This window comes from Enoplosus armatus, chromosome 4, assembly GCF_043641665.1.
Source record: "Enoplosus armatus isolate fEnoArm2 chromosome 4, fEnoArm2.hap1, whole genome shotgun sequence".
Lineage (NCBI taxonomy): Eukaryota > Metazoa > Chordata > Actinopteri > Centrarchiformes > Enoplosidae > Enoplosus > Enoplosus armatus.
In genome coordinates this window covers 21,957,927-21,977,500 of record NC_092183.1, presented here as the reverse complement: position 1 = coordinate 21,977,500, position 19,574 = coordinate 21,957,927, and the positions used below count along the sequence as shown (strand labels likewise).

Here is a 19,574-nt window from a genome sequence, read left to right as displayed (position 1 = left end):
CGAGTGTGTGTGTGTGTGTGTGTGTGTGTGTCCACCCCTTTCCTGCTAACTAGCTTACATACCCTCAAACAAATACCTAAAAAATCCACTTCCTTCCACACAGAGAGAAACGTCAGACTGTGCCGTGTCCGATGCTGAAGAAATGAACAACGGCATCATAAAATGTTGCAGAGGGCCGTACGCTCATCTGGGATGTGGGGTAAACAATACCCAGTTGGCGGCATTTGAGTGAAAAATCAATTCGCCAGCCACAGCCCATGTGTACTATTGCAGATGGTGGCAATATGACGTCATTTTCTTGAGCATTTCTGAACCAGAGCTTGGAATAAAAAACGAAGGAAATGTTCATTTGTTTTCTTTCTTTTTAAAATGTTTTTAATCATAGCTCAATACTAAAACACTTCATGGACAAGTAGTAACTATCAAAGCCTATCAAATCAGTCAAAATCAAATTACATCCATGATGAACTGCAGTGTATGGCATTGTTACACGCTGATGAAAAATGGTGCCTCCTCTAAGGAACAAAGGGACAATTATCCCTGCAATAAAAAAAGGCTACAGCCGAGCAGAGAAAACACCAATAAGACTGGAATACTGGTTCTCTCCACTCCACATCCAACAATAGTGACTGTGGTCATTATGGCTATATATAGTTGTGCTGCTTGTGGCCTTCATTAGGCCTCTCATGTTTTGGTAGTAAAGGGCAGTGTGGCTCCTCCGCGCTGCCCTTTACTACCACAAAATGAGCTATATGCAAAAGAGGACCCTGACTCTCCTAATAAAGGCCTTCATTTGGGCTGGAGGAGAGATGAGCTGCCAGGCCTAATTCACACCATAATTGTTATGGCATCATTATGGAATGTCTTTTATGGATAGCTTGGGATAATTTAATTCCAGGTAGAGGGGTCAGACATGCATAAGCCAAAAGAGTTGAAGGGTATTCTGCCCCATTCGAGTCCATGTTTCAAGTCTGCCTGACATGTCCCAGTGGAGGATTTGACATCCGAGGCACTAAGTAGGCTGGCAAAGTGCCCCTGGCATCAGGGCACCCAGATGGACGTGGCCTGACCATGATCAAAGCTCAGACACTGTCCTCCATCACCCTGAAGGACACAACCGCAGGCGGCTCTGGTCAATCCCCCCCCACCACCACCACCACCACACCCCACCCCACCCCCTCCCACCCCCTTTACCCTACACCCACTTTCTTGTCTGTCTTGAAACAAAGCCGCAAAACAGGCAAAGAGTAACCCTTTAAGTTTTTGGAAATTTAAGCCAAAGCAACATCAAAAATCTGATATAAAAGCAAAAGTGGGCAAGCAGGCTAGACTGTGCGTTTCAGAGATATCAATAGTCTGGTATTGTCTCAGGCATGAGGAGGAGGAGGGAGAGCAGATCAGAGAGCTGTGCCCAGTGAGGGCTCAGTCTGCTGGGGGCAATGCTTCTGGCAAACTCCCTTACCCCTGCTCTGACCTGGAGGATGCCCCGGCCGCTGCACGCTCCAGACACAGTGGGGAAGAGAAGCCGCGCTGAATACCAACCAGCTGCCGGCTTCTCTGGAAGCTGCGCACAACAGCGGTGGAAAACAATACAGGAGTGAACTGTTGTAAATGTGGGATTTTGAACACTATCAAAGAACATGAGGATGGGATGATTTGAATGCAAGATAGACGCTGAAGTACCCGCAGAACTGGCTGGTCGAGGAGACAAGCTTATCCCTCACAACAGCTTCAATTCACCGGCATTCAGCTGGTGGCAGTTTCCCACTCCTGCCCATGGTGTGAATGATAGGATACAAGCTGCTTCCTTGTATCGACATGCTGAGCAGCTCCTCATAACATGTCGTGTCAGTCATCCAGGTTGAGGCAGGGGGAATGGCAGTGACAGCCCTGTACCCAGGTGTCTGAGCCTGACTAGTCCCATTATTAACATGATCCTGGGCTCTCTTAACAAGACCCCGAGTACGAGCGCTCTGCTCTGCCGCGACGCACCCCCGCCTCTCTTGGTGCTTCCTGAAATGCCGCGTGGCTCCCGAGACCTTTCGACCACGCTGACTTGTATAAGGAATCAATCACCCGCTCGCTGTCTGGCCTGCTGTGTCAACCCACCGCCAGAGCCACAGCTATTGACAAGCTGGCTTACAGTAGGGCAGCCGTAGAGAGGGGCTCTGGCTTTAAACACGAGATCAACCGGCCGTGTCACCGCTGCCGAGTGAGAGAGACAAAAACAGTGTCTTCTTTTTGCTTCACGACGTTGCTGTTTTTAAGCTTATTTTCAATGTTTCGTCACAAGTTTTCGTCAACGAGATGTTGAAATGTCAGCAGCAATGTATAGTATTGACTTATATAGTACTTTTAAACAGCAGTGCAGCTGTGCAGATTGCATTTGCCAACCACGATGCATGAATCCTTTAACGAGATTCTGACCAGTTCACAAATGCAAATCAGTCTGGAACCTTTCAGTTCATTGTCGATTTCCAAGAGGCGTTATCAACGAGCGCAGACCAAAATGCCTCTGGATGCAATTGGAGAGACCTACAACCAATCAGAGCAACGAAACGTGTGACAAATCTCTGACACATCTTTCTTATCAACAAAAGCTTCAAGTGCAGTTTTTTGCTCTTGTTTGTCGTTTAACACCGATAGTGGATTCAACAGAACATCTGCGGCAGCCATCTTGATTGTTTACGAAAATGCCTCAACGGCACTTAAATCCATCTCATATTAGATAAACAGTTGTAATTGGTCTGACTTGAATCAGGTGGAATGGAAATCTGTCTGAACAGGAGGTGGGGGGGGGGGGGGGGGGGGCAGATGCATCTGCCAGAGCAAATAAAACATGAGCTCGCAGATTCGTCTGGTTTCCAGGCTAGCTCTGCACCAGCTCATACCATGATCTCGTGTAGAGAGCCTAAGTAGAAGGAGCCCTACGTATTGTATTGATCAGGGACTAAAAACCTTTGCTCGTGGGGTGTGAAAAGATCTGCGACATACAGTACAGTGATGCCGAACCATGTAGTGATTTAAGGGTCAAATTCACCAAAACATTTACCTCGAGTGGTTTCCAGCCATGCAGATAGTTCTGGTTGTATTTGTTTAGAAATAAATACACTACTGTGACAATTAAACATGCTTGGACTTTTCCCATGATGATCCCATGGTGGAAAATGTTAGATAAGTTTTGTCCGTAAAGTGTTGCTCTTTCCTTTGGAGTTAAACCAATTAAGGTCATTTAACACTTTTTTGATGTTAATATACTGTGCTAATTCCCCCAAATTTAGTGTCAGTCATTTATCAATCAGCATGGGTGTTAAATGCTTTGTTGCCCATGCATGCTGAATGTCTCCGCAGCGCAGCTGCAAGATGGCGGTGTCACTGCTCTGCTGGCCCCCTCAGCTCCTGCATGTCAGTCCTGGACTGGACTGCCCCTCCTCGCCAGCGGCCAAGACGTACTGCTTCTTTTGTTTGCGATATGCGCAGCTGGCATCAAGTCAGATCCGGTGCGGTCGGGAGTGGTCCACCTCGCATGCGATGGATGCAGTTTGACTGACAATATTTCTTGCAGACTGAATCAATAGGACGTTTAAACCTGAGCTAAGACTGCATTTTAATCAGATTGCACAGTATTGGTACTGGCCTTCAAAAGCTCACACTTGGCAAATTAACCCTTAGATGCATAAGTGGGTCAAAAATGACCCGGTGAGGTTGTTTTCTTGAAATATCTTCGTAATGAAAAATTGTTATCATTTCATATTCCAGGTATTCCTCAAAAAACATGTTTTTGATATAATTCCATTTACATTTTTAACTTACCTTTTATACATTTTAAGAAATTGTTGTTTTTGTATTACTACCCCAAGCTTCCATAAGTGGGTCAAAAATGACCCGCATGCATTTTCTATGGAATCCAATGGGAACCTTTGATTCTTATCAACTGTGGCTGTCAGGAATAAATTAACTGTGGACCACACAGACTGTATCAGAAGTGTCACCCCTCAGGAAGATTATTTTACACAGCAAGAGCTGATATGTGTAAGTATTATCTTCATATAATATTGTGTGTGTGTCTTTCATGACTGTTGTTATTATTATTTATCAACAAATTAGCCTACTTTATAACTAGCTAACACTAGCTAGCTAACTAAGATAGCTAACATTACTATATGTATTGTGTGTGTGTGTGTGTGTGTGTGTGTGTGTGTGTGTGTGTGTGTTTGTGCGTGTCATTCATGATTGTTGTGTGAAAGAGTATGTTATTTTTATTTATCAACAAATTAGCCTACTTTATAACTAGCTAACACTAGCTAGCTAACTAAGATAGCTAACATTACTATGTAGTGTCTTTGTGTGTGTGTGTGTGTGTGTGTGTGAGTGTATTTATTTATATAGCTACATATTGATCTATTGAAAACATTACTCTTATGTTTCCTCATCCAAGGTGTCATGGCTGCTAGATACACAGTTGAAATGGTCCTACAGATGCTGGATGATGGAGAGGCAGTAACAGGGTTGGACTCCGAGTGTGAAATTTCTGATGATGAGGACCCAGACTATTGTCCAGGTGGCAGTGGCAGTCGTCCACCTGGAAATCCAACTGAACAGGATCAATCTGACTCAGAAGATTCCTCTTCTGTGTCCTCTGAAGAAGAAAGTGTCCAAATCATGTCCAACAGAATGAGTCGGAAGGGCTCTTATTGGAGCGAGTTACCTCCCACCCAGGGCAGAACACAGAGCCACAATATCCTCAGAAGTCGGGGCCTGCACAAGGGCTTAGCACCACTGTCTCACCAAAAGATTCATGGGAGCTCTTTATCACTGATGATACATATAGTTTGTCTGAACTGCATACAGTGATGAGACAAGAAGGCAAAACAGGGAAAAGAGAGAGGAACTGTCAATGACTGGACAGTTACACGCATACATACACACAAACACACACACACACACACACACACAGAGACACACACACACACAGACAGACAGACACACACACACACACACACACACAATGGATTTTCACATTTTTCTATTGCTGTTCTGGGTAATTTTCTTTTCCAAAAATGTTAAAAAGTGAAAAATAAAGATATTTCAAACATGAAATCATTCTTGTGTGGTCCTAAATATAATACTAAATATTATACAAGTGATTATTCTTAACCAAAATGACAAAAATGGCATAAAAACACATTGATTCTAATATGGGTCATTTTTGACCCACTTATGGAAGAGTGTAGGGTCCAGTCACTCGTGCATCTAAGGGTTAAAGGAATTTCGGGTTTAATAAGGACAAAGATTTCAATTGGGGGAATAAAGAGCTATTACGTACGACTCTGGAGAATTTTAGTCTCGTGATATTCAAAAAATCCCCATTTTTCCACTTTTGAACAGAACGTGGAAGAACAGAATTGTGGGGAAACCGCTGAATACTATTTTTTGGCATTAAAACTGCAAAAATGATTATTTACCCGGAGCTCTAATCCAAAACTATCCATTGCTAAAAGCTTTCAGACCCCCTATTGGTCGAACTCTGTGTAGTACCTCTCCATTACCATATCAACTGACTTCATCCCTCTTTTTCCCCTCCCACATTGCCCTGACCCCAACTCCCCCGCCTGGCCCAGCTCAGGAGGAGAGCAACCCACTCTAGTAGACTTCAGTGAACTCCTCCGCCCCACCTCTCTTCCCTCCACAACCCCCTCCTCCTCCCTCTCTCCAGCTCCCACTTCTGCCGAGCCAGCCGGCCGCATCGATTTCGTGTTTGGGATGCCCACATTGATTTTCATGCAAGTCCATGGATCATACCGCTGCTTCCTCCATCTCAGTAGTACAGTGGGAGGCAAGGAAAATCGTCTTTGACAGTTGCTGCACAGAGATGCGGCAAAACGCCCCTGCAGCCCCGCTCCTGCCCCGCTCCCACCCCAGCCCACTCCTCTAGTACCTTCTGTACCGCTTCCCTCCCCAGCCAAACCTGTTTCCTCTCCCTCTACCCATCCGCCCTTCAACATCAGCGCCATCTCCAGAGCCCACAGCCTCTTACTGCCATATGGTGGGCATCCGTTGTACTGGAGTGATGAAAGAGCGGGGATGCTTTCACTTCACATGTGGCCCCTGCACACTTTTGTTAAAAAAAATGTTTTTAAAAGAGTGGACTAGAACTGTTAAATCTATGACGGTTGAGTACTTATGTGCAAAAAAAACCCTGATCGTAATAATAAATGAATGATAGTCAAAACACTTCAAAGTTAGTTTATAAGGGCTGCTCTCAAAGACTTTACATAGTGTTTCATCTTCCTTTAATATATATATAGCTTTTTTTGTTTCTTACGTTCCATGAAGCAAATCCGTTCCTTGTTTACACTAATATTCAGATCAGCTTCCAGAGGCTTGATACTTTCTTGAGACAGGTAATCGTTTAGAGTCGACATTATGTCTGCTTCTGCGCTGTACCTCCAAGCGATCCATCGATAACTCACAAGTAAATAAGCAATGGCAGCCTGGACGATGACATTAAAAAAACATCAAAAACTTTATGGTATGCTATGGAAAAAGATGGCAATAATCTCAGATATATGCAATTTTTTTTGGGGGGGGGGGTGGGCCTGAATATGACAAAATATTGGTCTTTCATGTCTTTATTCCGCCATCTATTTTTTGAATGGAACTTCTTTCTGCAACTTCATTCGAAAGCCATTTGTTTTGAGCCGTGCCTCCGTCCCTGCAATTCCCCGGCGTCTCCCTCGGAGGGCGCCCGCCCCGGCAGATGGGAACTACTTCTCCCGGTCCTTGTTGTTGGCTTTACAAACGCGCAAGCGTGGGAGTGTTCCAGCGGCGACCTGGGAAAAGTGGCAGAAATGTCACACACTTCATTTGTGTGACAGTAAAAAGGCCCGGCTGTCTGGGGAGCCATCGATCTGACAAGTTATTACAGAGGAGCAGAGGCAGGAGGAGGCAGTCAGGAGCACGACACCGACAACAGCTGGGGATCTCTCTCTCTCTCTCTTCCCTCACTCCGTCACTGTCTCTCTCTGCTCTCTGCTTTCTCTCTCCACTTCTGTCCTTCTTCTCACTTTCTACTTCACCTTCTCTACCTCCGAGCTTTGACACCCGCTCACCCACTCTCTCTACCTTTCTCTAGCTCTCGGTCTTAACCTCTCTCTCTTCTCCTTTCACCTCCCTTGCTCTCTTTATAACCATGTCCTCCTACATTTTCCTTACAGCCTCTGTCTCTACCTCCCCAACTATACCTCTACCTGCTCTAGTCTCTTCTCTCCTTTCGTAGCATCAGTGTCATTGCTTTGAGGTTTTTCACTTAATACAGAGGTCTTCTGACCCCACCCTTTCAGCGGTTGGAACGTATCTCGAGCACAACCTCGTACAGACAGAGCAGACAGAGTGTTTCTCCTGAAACAGAAGGTAAATTCTTTCTCCCACAGTAAGTAAAAGAAAGTAAAAAAAAAAAAAGTAAAGTAAACTTTTCACTTTGTAACACATAGAAAATATTGATTGATGCAGTGTTCTTTGCAAAAATGTCAATATTGTTCTAAACAACAAAACAGGTTGTTAATTAGTGTATTCTAAAACTTGTGGTCCTAGTGGGAGGGAAATAATGACATTTTTAAAATGTGAGCACAGTATCATAGTATCAAATCACTCAGGTTGGCGCTCTGTGTGTGTGTGTGTATGTGTGTGTGTGTGTTGGGGGGGGGGGTTGTGTGCATAGTTGTCTGCCAGTGTTATTCTTTACACTACCTGCTTAAGTAAGAAATTTAAAATCCTACAGGCTTTAAATTTCAGCTGAAATCACTTTTAGTCAGTGTTTTCTTAACTGCATTATCAATAGTTTTTTTTTTTATCATTAAAACCAGGAAAAAAAGGTATTTAGAGGAAATATAAGAAATGCTTCTTTTCCTCAGGACAACCAGAGACAAAGTAAACAAACTTTCACCAAAGCCTATGTATCCTGGGCTGACGTCCGTATCTTCTTCTTCCCTGTCTTTGTTGGTGCATTGAATAATATCTTTGCATGTTACTGCCACTTGTAGATCAGTAGAATAGTGGGACACCATTGCCTGCTTGCATGTACACCCGCGTATTATATAACGAGGACGCGCTCTGTAGCGCTACTAGTGGTCTAAAACTCCACAGGGAACCTTTAAGGTGAGGGCAATGTCATTGCCATGCTCACTGGAAACCACCGCTGACAGTTAATAGTAGACAGGATGTGAACTCTAGTCTCTGGTGTTTAAGTTGCTTCATACATCCAACTGTCGAGCCAAATTTAGGACTTTTTCATGCACATCACAACTGTAAAAAGACAAATGTAGTTTTTCTTGACATTCTCATATTGCCTTGTTAATCCCTGTTTCGATGAAGTTAATAAAAAGGAGATTAATGTTAATATTTTTTTGTTTTTCAATGTGCATAGGCATATTGAGTCAAACTGTGCGAACTTACAATGTGAAAACAATGTGACAATGTCAAAAGAATCATCAGCTGAATCTGCTGCTCCCTTCAGTTTTCCAGAGCTGTATAGTGAAGTCCAGCTCATTCTTTAGCTGTCCGGCCAACAACATTACTGTTAGGTCTCATGGCCAAGCAAATATTTGTAATGACCAGATCATCAAATGCCTCTGAAAGCTAAAAGAAAGCTTGTTTGTTCCCCTAAGTATTCAGTGTTAAACCGACTCCAAAACACATTGTGTAGCGTTCACTGAACCCCTCCTGCTTCATGTTGGTGTACATGTCAACCAGTAACAGACACAGTTCGAGACAAGCTGTGAACATAGTGGAGCTTTCAGCAGCTAAAGAGCCAGATATTTCCCTCAGGAGTTGGTAGAGACCAAAAACAGAGCTAGAAGAGAGTGAATATTAGACTTACATTCATCATACGGTCACAAATACAACTCCAAATATTTACAATGTTGCGCCGTCATCAATGTTGTGTTCACAACTTGTTTCCGCTGCCCTCAAGTGGCCAAAGAAATTGTAGGTTTAAGTGGAGGTCAGGTGAATTGTTTTGCTTGTTCAGTTTATGTCTTTTTTGTTTATTTTTCATTTTTTATCAAAGATCGTATATCTGTTGCGGACTCAAAGATCCGAATCCGGATAGTGAAATTAAATGCTACCATGCAGGTAGCTGTTTATCTGGATGTATTATTTTGCTTCATAGCAGCGGAGCAGCACCTGTGGGAAAACATCTATAGTTGTATTGTCCTTCAGAATCAGAATTCCTCCTGTCAGCTCAGCTCTACTGGCAAGAGCACTACACCGTCACAAAAGGTGCTCTATTTTCTGACAGTGACCTTGCCTGCAGGTGAACAGCACCATGCATTAATTCCCTGTCAAAGGAACGAAGGCTTAACCCAACGCTTAGTGCAGACGTTCATACAAACCTGCTGGAATCAGACCCACTTGGCAAGATGAGTGAAGAATACACTGACCTCATACAATGTTACAGTACTGCGCAGAAAATAAGACATCATCTAATCTCATCGGCATCACTCGATTATTGTTGTGGAGGGGAGCGTATCTATGTTCCCAGGGTTCTACGCTCCCAGGGTTCTTCTCCAGCTCAATAGCCTCTTAATATGACACATTATGGAGACATTTCAAAGGGTTTTATGTTTTCAACATAGTTTTTTTCTCGAGGTCAATTGTTCAATGCATGTCTCCCATGGTCAATATGTTGAAATCACCCACCTACAGCTTATAGCCTACTGATGTTCTACTCCTTGAAACCCACGCCCTCAAATTTGCAGGCAAGACAGTTGTCTTGACTTCAGACATTGATATCTCGACAGTGGCAAGGGCGCAGCTCTCACTACAACTTAGGGGGGGACTACAAACATGGAATTTTCTGGAGGCAACATCAATAATACCACCAAGGTAGGCTATATCAAATTATTCTTTCTCTGAAAATAGGCATAGATATTTTAAACCTTTTTTTCTGGATGGGTTGATGAGTAATTTGTGCCGGATGCTGACAGAACAGGATCGATAACCCTTACTGATCTCTTACAATGTTAGTTTAGAGTAGTTTTAAGTAAAGAAAAAGAGTTTTTCATTGTAGTTTTGTGCAATTTTTAGTTCAATAGACCTTAACTTTGCAGTGTTTCAAGTCGCCACCACTTCAAAACGATACAGTCCTATAATGAGAACATCTTTTAATTACATCAACACACTGTGATGTTAATGCTCAGATGTATCCATGGTAGCAGCTTGATCAACATTCTTGCAGTGTTATAGTTGAGTGGTAGCACTGAACCCAAAGTTGCTTCCTGGGGAGGCTGGCACCTTGCATGGCAGCTCGGTTGTCATGGGTGTGTGAATGAGACCAAAACGCTTTTGCCAGCTTGCTCTTCTCGTAACGTAGGTAGTTCTGGTTTTACTTTACTGGTAAAATGGGTGGATGGGAAAGGGTCCTCAAATTGTTACACTGTGTCTGTGTGTCGCATCAGCGGCTAACGAGACTTACCATATTGATTTTGAAAATGCCTGTATCCAACCACAGCAAAAAACTAACCAAAAAAAAGTCCTGCATAATCTAGAATTCTTGGTTTGAGGTAGAATGACAGACCACTGTGTCTTTTCTACTAACTATTCTTTGTTGTTTTTTTTAAAGACATTTCAAAACATTATTTTAGGAAGCTTACCAAAGCCCCCAAAAGGGCCAAAAAGAAAACAAATCAATTACTTCAGGTTTAAGTAGGATTTTTGCAGTGTTTTAGATTTTGTCATTTATGAACTTCAGTTGCCCATCCACTGCTTTAAAATGCCAGATTTTGTTATTTGATTTTGCTTAATACTTATTCATGAGTCCGTGTTTTTAAATGTGTATAAATCATTGTAGAGGGAGACTCTTCCTTCATCTCAGTTGTCAGCTCCTCGGCTCCGGTCGGCCTGTACATCCAGCTGTCAGACAAACAGGTAGGAGGAACAGATGAGGTGTGGGGGTTACGGCCCCAGACAGATGAATAGCACTCTTGATTGACGCTGGCCTTTGTGCACATCTCAGCACCGCTGCTGTTCTGACACTGAGTCTGTTGCACAGTAATATGTGATCAGAAGAAAAGGGCACCGGCTGCTCTGATCATCATTCTGCCCCACTCCCCCATCACCGCCTCCCCACCCTCACGCCAACATCAACTGGACAGAATCAAACTTGACACCAGACACACACTGGACTAAGTCAGCTGAGCGTGGGAAGACAGGAGAGTAAACTGTGGGCGGGGTGGGAGAGAGACATTGCAGGTGTCTATGAGGGGTATGAGTTAAAGGTAGTACAAACTCACTGTCAGATTCAGTAGCCACTGGCTAATTGGATTTGTGCCATATTCTTTTAGATGCTCAGGAGTCACTTAGCCTTTGTCCATATTCATTATATGGCTGAATCAAAGTTTTTCACAAGCAAAAAGTGCCCCCCCCCCCTCAAAAAAAAAAGAAAATATGAGTTGTGCACATGCCAAATCTTTGTTTCTTCAGAAGTGGTTCTCAAAAACAAAAAAGGTGAATTGACCCCTATGGTGGTGCTGTGTGTGGTGGCTAATGGGGTGGTCAGGCTTTAGCCTATAGTAGCCATGGCCACCACTGACTCTCTTAGTTTACATAGTTTTTACCTTTTATTTGTTGCCCATGTGTAAAGTATATAAAGTGCACTTGACAAGAGGTTTTTCCTTTCAGCACCACAGTACTATCTAATTTATCAGCAATGCAATAACTGTAATCGTTACATAATCTTTCTAAACTTAATGCTGGTAAATCCATATTTTTTTCTGGAATTTACTGGCACCAACATCTACCAAAGTGCCTCACAAATAACATTACAACTAGAGAAGGATTGAGAGATAGACATAGAGAGAAAGAGCATATTAGGTGAATAAGTACTCTCAGAAGAGGTAGGTCTTCAAGCGATTTTTGAAGACAGAGAGGGATTCTGCTGACTGCAATAAGTTCGGTGACTCATTCCACCACCGCGTGTTTGGACTGAGATTTCCTGCCTTGCCGTGACACAAGGATTGCTCATCGTCCATTTGCAGATTGTAGTGAATGAGAAGACCAGAGTTATGGGATTTCAGGTAGGTGTGTGGCGTGCTGGTGGCCACTCTGAAGATGAGCATTAGTGACTTAATGCGAGCAGCAACAGGGAGCCAGTGGAGAGTACTGAAAAGTGGAGTGCCCTGAGCTGTCTTTGGCGGGTTGAAGACAAGACCTGCTGCTGCATTTTGGACCATTTGCAGAGGTTTTATAGTGCCTGCTAGCTGCTATGCCAGAAGGGCATTACATAGTCAAGGCGAGAGATGACCAGTGTCTGTACAAGGAGTTGAGCAGCATAGGACCTGATCTTTCTGATGTTATATAGTTCGACGCAATGGTCATTAATCACGATTCCCAGAATTCAAGGAGACTTTGTTGGTAAGAGTGAGGCGCAGCTAAGCTGGATTTAGTTTTAGTTAGGGGTTTAGTCTTAGAGAGAGAGACTGAGTTGAAGGTGGTGTTCCATTGTACATTTTGAGACAACATTGAGGCAGGCTGAGACGGTTGGGTCGTCTTGGAGGGAAGGACAGATAAAGCTGGGTATCATCACCATAGAAGTGGTAAGAAAACCATGTAAGCGAATAGTCAGACCAAGGGAGGTGGTGTATATTGAGAAGAGAGGGGGACCAAGCACAGATCCAGGGTAAAGAACGTGACACTTGGACTCTTCTCCTTGCCATGCCACTTTGAATGATCGCTTCCTGAGGTAGGACTCAAACAAGGGTAGCGCTGTACCAGAGATGCCTAGTTCGTGTAGGGTGGGCAGGAGAATTTGGTGGTTCACCGTGTCAAAAGCTGCCGACAGGTCCAAGATAAAAGAAAACAAACTGATAACTTGGCATCCCATCTTGCTTGTATCACTGACAGCAGTGCAGTTAAAAGTGGAATGGCCGCTCTTAAAACCAGACCGGTTTGGATCAAGTGCTGTGCAAGTAAGTTGTGTCAGAAATGATGCAGTTTGTTTGATCACACATTTGTTGTCAAATTTAAATGCGCTCCCAACAATATGATCACTGACAGCTTTAAACTAAATTCTGGATTAAATGCTGCTTTGTGTGTTATTTTCAAAGGGCATGTCCACCTTGCCAAGAATAAATGTCTGGAGTAAATGAAAAAGATCTTTAGGTATGAGTGGCTTCAGTACAAAAATATTGGTATCAGTTGTCCATCAAAACCCAAGCTGCTCATCTAAGTTTGCATCTACTCTACAGTATGATTCAGTTATGAGATTTGCGAGTTGGATTGAGATAAAACAAAACAAAACAAAACAGGATGGGAGATTTCTAAGACTGCTAACACTGTGGTGGAGCCCTGGCAGGGTAAAACACTCGAGGTAATTAGTGCTGCTTGGGAATAAAGGGGTTTCTCCAGACAATGCAGGGGAGCACTGAGTGACACAGCCCTCTGCAGCTCAAGTGCCCACTGATGGCAGCACTTCAGTCACAAGAAGAGGCGCTGATGAGGGACAGCTAGCCCTCACTGTTTTTTTCCCCCTCTAACATTCACTACAAGACGGCACAATGACGGCTTGGTTAGATGGATTGTGCTGTAACTCAAGTGTTGTAGGTTTGATCCCTGCAGCAGCCATGTGTGCTGTGTCAAAACATCCCGGAGCTAAACTCTGAACTCCTGCCTGCATGTTTTTAAAGCAGGACTAATCAATATTTTCATACTTATACCCCCCAAAATTGTATTTTACCTTCATTGGGTCACCAGAAATGGGACTCCAAATTAATGCCAATGTGTTTATAGGCAGCTGATTGATATACACGTTTACGGTAACAACATACTCAATTTTGTAATGATAAATAATAATACAATTTTTTTTTTTTTTAATTATTGACTGCGGATGTAGCTTTTTTTTTTTGGCCAAGTGGTTAGTGTAATTAGAACTTCAGATAAAATGGACAGGACTTCTTGACTGCACATAGAGAATACACAGAATTGTAAATCATAGTGTTGAGCCATGCCATGAAATTGTGTAGTTTATTCAATGAATACAATGAAAACTGTTCATAGTGAGGTTCATTGTACTGTAATATTATATATTGATTACATAGAGCAACCAGAACACTGGAAACTGGCATTGCTGTTTCATTTTTCCTCATTTATTGCGGGGGGGGGGGGGGGGGGCAGAAATCTATGACACGCATATCTCGAAACCTGGACAAATAAAACCAAACCTTTCTGAATGGATAGGTATGAGAGTTGTGTGAGAAAATAAGCTTTTTAAACCTTTAAAGCCCTCCCAAAAGTTCATTTTGACGGCATGTGTGTGGAGCTGCACTGCACGCTGACACTGCAGTCTACTGAGACTGATGGAAAGTCTGCTATTGACACCGCTAGCGATCGCACTACCCCTACCCTCCCAGCCACCGCGCACCCCCACCCCCACTGTGGGGTGTGTTTGTCGCTCCTGTCCACTCGCCGTGCCGGAGCTAATGTTTGGTGACACTCAGACACCCTGGCTGATGTGTTTTGGCACTGCGAAGATCCCAGCTGTGCATTTACATATGCAATGACCCAGATTAGCATCCCTCCTCACACTCCATCAACACTGATTAGAGCAGCCCAGTTTAAACGCTGGTCCAGCGTGTCCCCGTGACCACAGCAACCTCTGCGTCTGGCTGTGTGCGCCACTCTCAGGTTGATCGCTCACTGGCTTGACAATGACGGCAAAGTAGGTGAAGTTTTGATGAGCATTAATTAAAGAATTCGTGCTCCAAAAGCATACATCTACATTTTTAAAGATCATTTTCAGACTGTGATTTTTGAATTTTTTATTTCATAATTAGCAGTAGTTGGACAGATAGATGGTCGATGTTTGACAAAGATATCAAAGGGTGGAGGCAGAAAACTCAGAGTATCAAACTATCCCCAAAGCTGGCCAAATAAAACCATAACTATCTGCATGGCTAGTTGTAGTTTAAGACAGATTCAAAGCAGAGTCATTCAAAATACTGCACTGCATGTGCCCAACTGAGGCAGCAGGAGACCTTACTGTGGAAACAATTAAAATAACTAATCTTTGCAGTATGGATGTTCATACGAATTTTTTTTTTTTTTAAGGTTTTACTCTCAGTTCTATTTAATCAATGTATATGTTTAGTTTTGATGTCATTTTATTGTGTTGGGAGTAATGGCGATATTGTATTGCTGTAATTGATATGGATTCCAGGATGAATGGTTGTTGATGAGGTAACAACTAATTGGGATGCATAAAAAAGAAAATGGGTTCGATTCCGGCCTGGGCCCCCCCCAAAAGGCAAAAGAAATGCCCCCCCCCCCCCCCCCCCCCCCCCCAAACCCCCCCAAAACATACTGTATACTCAAATCATGGTTAGAATTAAGATAAGATGAGCAATTGAAGTGTCACAGTGGCAAAAGTACAAGAACTGAAGCATAGTCTACATACGGAACAAAACTACTAAAGTACTAAATACTATATACCCTGAACATAAATAGCAACTGTAAAGTGGATTGACACAAAAAAAAAGTCACAAATGAAGTGAGAAGACAAGGAAGTTGTAAATAATTAAAGGCAAAAACGACACTTTAGAGAATGGAATCAGGTGGTGGTTAAAGTATACAGTATACTAATATGCAGTTACTATAGATGTAACTGTTTTTTTCATTGGGACAATTGAGCCTTTTGCCTAGCAGCTTGCGTTTTACCCAATAACCCACTGATTGATTGATATTCACACGTCATACACTGGGAGCTCCTCACACTGTAAAAGGTTCCGAGCCTGCTGAACAGCACGCATCTGCAACTAGGAGTGTCAGTGTCACCGAAAGCAGAGGAGGGGGTACATGCACGAGGGGGGGGCAAAGACGCAGCCAGATTACTGCTTGTCATTCGCAGCATATGCTCCCATTCATTAACTAATTGCACTTTATTATGATGTAATTACAACGTCCACAGTGTGTGATGACAAAAAAACTAAGCTGTGGCTCTCCAGCCAGAGCCACCCCACTGCACTCCATGCAGTAATTGCCCTCTCGGCTTTGATGAATAAGGAGATGATTAACCTTAATTCCCAAACAGCATCGGGGCATTAGCAGTGAATGAATTACGGGGTAGTGGATGTGACTAAGCGACTTAATATGGTAAATTGGTTGAGCATCTGAAGTGGCTCCAGTGATGCTATTAGCTCAAGGCCTTTTCTCCCGCTGCTACTGATTCCAGGTCTGAGCCTCTTCAATCAGGCCCTGGCTGTGAGTCGAGATGCCGACTGTCCCTGTGCAGCGCAAAACTAATCATCCACTTCACACAGGTAAAGATCCAGCCACTACCTCGCATGGGGGGGGGCCCAATTATGTAATCTAGATGAATTCATCCCGAGCACATGGCATGACTCGGAGCTCTCTGATCCAATATCCAGCTCGTCAAAAAAAAAAAAAAAAAACACTCAAAGTTAGCGCTGAATGGATGTCACGGAGTCCTATCCCCCACATTCCACACCATGTTCACTTTTAATAGGCGAGGGATTTCACCTCCCATTCTCTTAATGTACCCGCTGCCCAGCAGAAGAGGCTGCTTTTTTTGGCTGCCTAAGCAAAATGTAGATTGCGTGAACAAAAACTCCACTCGCATGGCAGTAAATATGATGACATTGCAAGCTTGTCTTTTGCAGACAAAGTTGTGATCCTTGTTTTTTTGATGAAGCAGTGAAAACAAGCCACTGCGAGAGCATCGCCAGCTGCGTGGTGAAGGATACGAGCACTCCAGCCGCCTTCACCCCGCCTCCCCTCTGCACTTCTCCCGGTGCTGGAGGAACAACGGGGCTGGAAAGGAAGTGGAGATGGAACAGGAATGACAACCTGTGTGCGAGTTACAGTGCAAATGAGCTCTGTAAAGGTGCTAATTGTGGGCTCAGAAAAACAGCCCCGAATGTGTGTGTGTGTGCGTGTGTGTGTGTGTATGTGTGAGCATCGTGCACTGCGCTGCATGTGTGTTCATCTTTTTGCCTAAAGATGTGAGGGGCTAATTTTGCTTACCAGAACCATTTTTGCTTATCAACAGAAAATGAGGAAAATATGGATCTTAGCTCATTATGGTGTTGTTTATGTTTACCCAAGTAACCCATTAAACCTGAGAGAGAGAGCCTCCTTTAACTGTGAGCATGTTAGTAATGTGGTCTCAGTCATTGGAGGAGGCTACTCATTACTCTTTAATGTGCTGAATAAACATTTCACAGGCTCACTGTTCCCCGCTATTGTTCATATTGTTGTGAATGCAGCATTTTCTTATTGTTAGACCACGCCAACAGATATGCTGCGCCGTGCATGCAAGCTAGAAAACCACAGGGTGCTGGGGTGGAGAGGGGGTGGGGTTAGTATATTCTGTAAAAGAGGCCTGCTTAAACGCTTGCTTTACAGTACAAAAGTGTTGAGTGACTTGATGGTGGTGATATTTTTGTCAAAGCATTTTTCTCCTGATCACGTCATTATCGATATTGATGTTGTAGGAGGTATTATTTATTTCTTGACAAACAACAACAAGTTTCTCCTTCCACCCAACGTGCCTGTGCAGTGTCTCTGGTCTGTCTCCGGTTATAGCGCAGGTTGCCAGAAATGGTCAGTGAGCACAAGTTTTGGTGTCGGTTCCCATACAGGCACAATGGCACCAAACCTGGCAACTCAAATTTGATCACAAAAAAATAAGGAGGCTGTGCACAGTCATTGCAGCCAGCTGTTGTTAGGGTTAGTCTACGTGATGTGCAGACATATGCCGTATACCCACTAAAAAAGAGCTCCTGTATTTCCATATACCCACTTATACCCGCAAACCCACAAGAATATGTAACAATATAGATTTGTGAAACCCCACCCTACTACCACCGTGACCAGAGACAGTGTAGGGCCTAGGCTACATGCCGTACTACTACTACTACTACTACAAACATGGCCTGACTGCAAACTGTTTAAAGTATTAACCTGCGGTCGCAGTCACTAGTCTTGCAAAACACAGATTTTCTCAGTACCAGAGCACACATCGTGAATGCCTTAAAAGGTCATGTCAAAGGCAGTGAGCGACTGTTTCCTCCAGCCATGCGAAATCCCAGGGATGCTGATTAACACTTGGAAGTCCAATGCCTCAGTAATTTTTGCATTCCTTATGGCCTATGCTTATATTATGTTGTGACTATATGCCAACAGTTCACTATGCATGAAGCGCCTTGGTAGCCAAGTGGTCGCAGCGCATGTCACATAACCGCATCATCAAGATGTGCAGCATGTCCAGATACATAACAATGTGAACAGAAAATGGTCCAAAGCGTTTAAATCTCCCTGGCTGTAAATGTCCTTAGCAGTTAGTTAGTCTTGTGTTTCTTATACTAAATTGTTTCAATGGGTTTCATCCTGATAACACATACCCAGTCTTTTGGAATGCTCTCACTTATGTGTGAATGCATGCACTGTATGCGTTAGTGAATGTGGTGGTGCTTATGGGGTGTCGCTACGGGACAGTGTGTGCGAGGTTTGAAACCGCATGGCTGAATAGTTCCAGAATGTAACCTCCTTTAAAACCACAAATTGTGATTTTTACATTTCTGTTTGTGTACAGATTTAACAAATGAGATACATCGTGTTAATTAATGAACTTTACCGATGCTGGATGCTTGGTTTTGCCCTGCTTCTATTCTTTATGCTAAGCTAGGCTAACCACGTCCGGACTCCAGCTCCGAATTTAACAGACAGACATGTACTTGATATCAATAGTTCTCATCTCACTCGAGGAAAGAAATGGAATCAGTATATTTTCCGAAATGTTGAAGTTTACAGCATCTCTCCTGGTCGCAGGGCAGGTAAGGGCCTGGCTCCATGACGGCGGTTGAACTAATGAGCCGGTTGCCTCCCGTCCTTTTCTTTCACGGCCGTCCTACTGGACCATTTTGGTAGGAGATTTTTCTCCAAAGGTGGGAGTGTGGGTCTGATTTTTCTCCCCATCAACAGCTCAGTTGGGCTGAAGCCTGTGGTGGAGCAGGGAGCGGACCTATAGCTCATTAGACCCATCACAGGATTTTTTTTGCATTTGCATTTTTACACATTTTCTCTGCCGTCTGTACGGCTCTCTCTGCGTGATCATTGCCCTGTGGGTGTTGAGTCCTGGGTGTGCAGTGCTTGAAGTGCTCCTGGGACTCTGCACTCAAAAGCTGTCCATTGACGCTCACCACCTTATCTGGAATGCCAAAACTGGTGAAGACTGTTCCGTCGAACGAGCACAACGATCCGTCTTCCTCTTTGGACAGGTCCATTGTGTTCTGTTAGCTCTGATTTCATTTGGACATATTCTCTCGCATTCGTGAGCACATTGCAGACCCAATGTTCAGGCCATCCGGCCTTTATGAGCTTCATGACAGACGGCAGTTTGGTGTCAGCTGCTGCCGCCACTCTGATTTCATCCATCTTGCTTGTACACTAGCCACATAGCATGGCGCCTCACTGTATGTGTCAGCCTCTGTGCACGTGCTGGCCTGTGGACTGCAAGACAGGGTGTCTGCAAAGATCAGAGTTTCCCCTGGAGCGTACTCTAC

The 19,574-nt window shown here is 43.8% G+C and overlaps 1 protein-coding gene across 1 annotated transcript in view; it reads right to left on the bottom strand.

Moving 5' to 3' along the window:
- Positions 1-19,295, bottom strand: part of LOC139283833 (ribosomal protein S6 kinase alpha-5-like) — a 40,031-nt gene extending 20,736 nt beyond the window's left edge. The window contains exons 1-2 of the mRNA XM_070903874.1: positions 19,107-19,295; positions 5,939-6,062 (exon numbers count right to left, since the gene is read on the bottom strand). Coding sequence (XP_070759975.1) covers positions 5,939-6,062; positions 19,107-19,295 — 313 coding nt within the window. The remainder of the gene's footprint in view (positions 1-5,938; positions 6,063-19,106) is intronic.
- Positions 19,296-19,574: the final 279 nt, after the last annotated feature.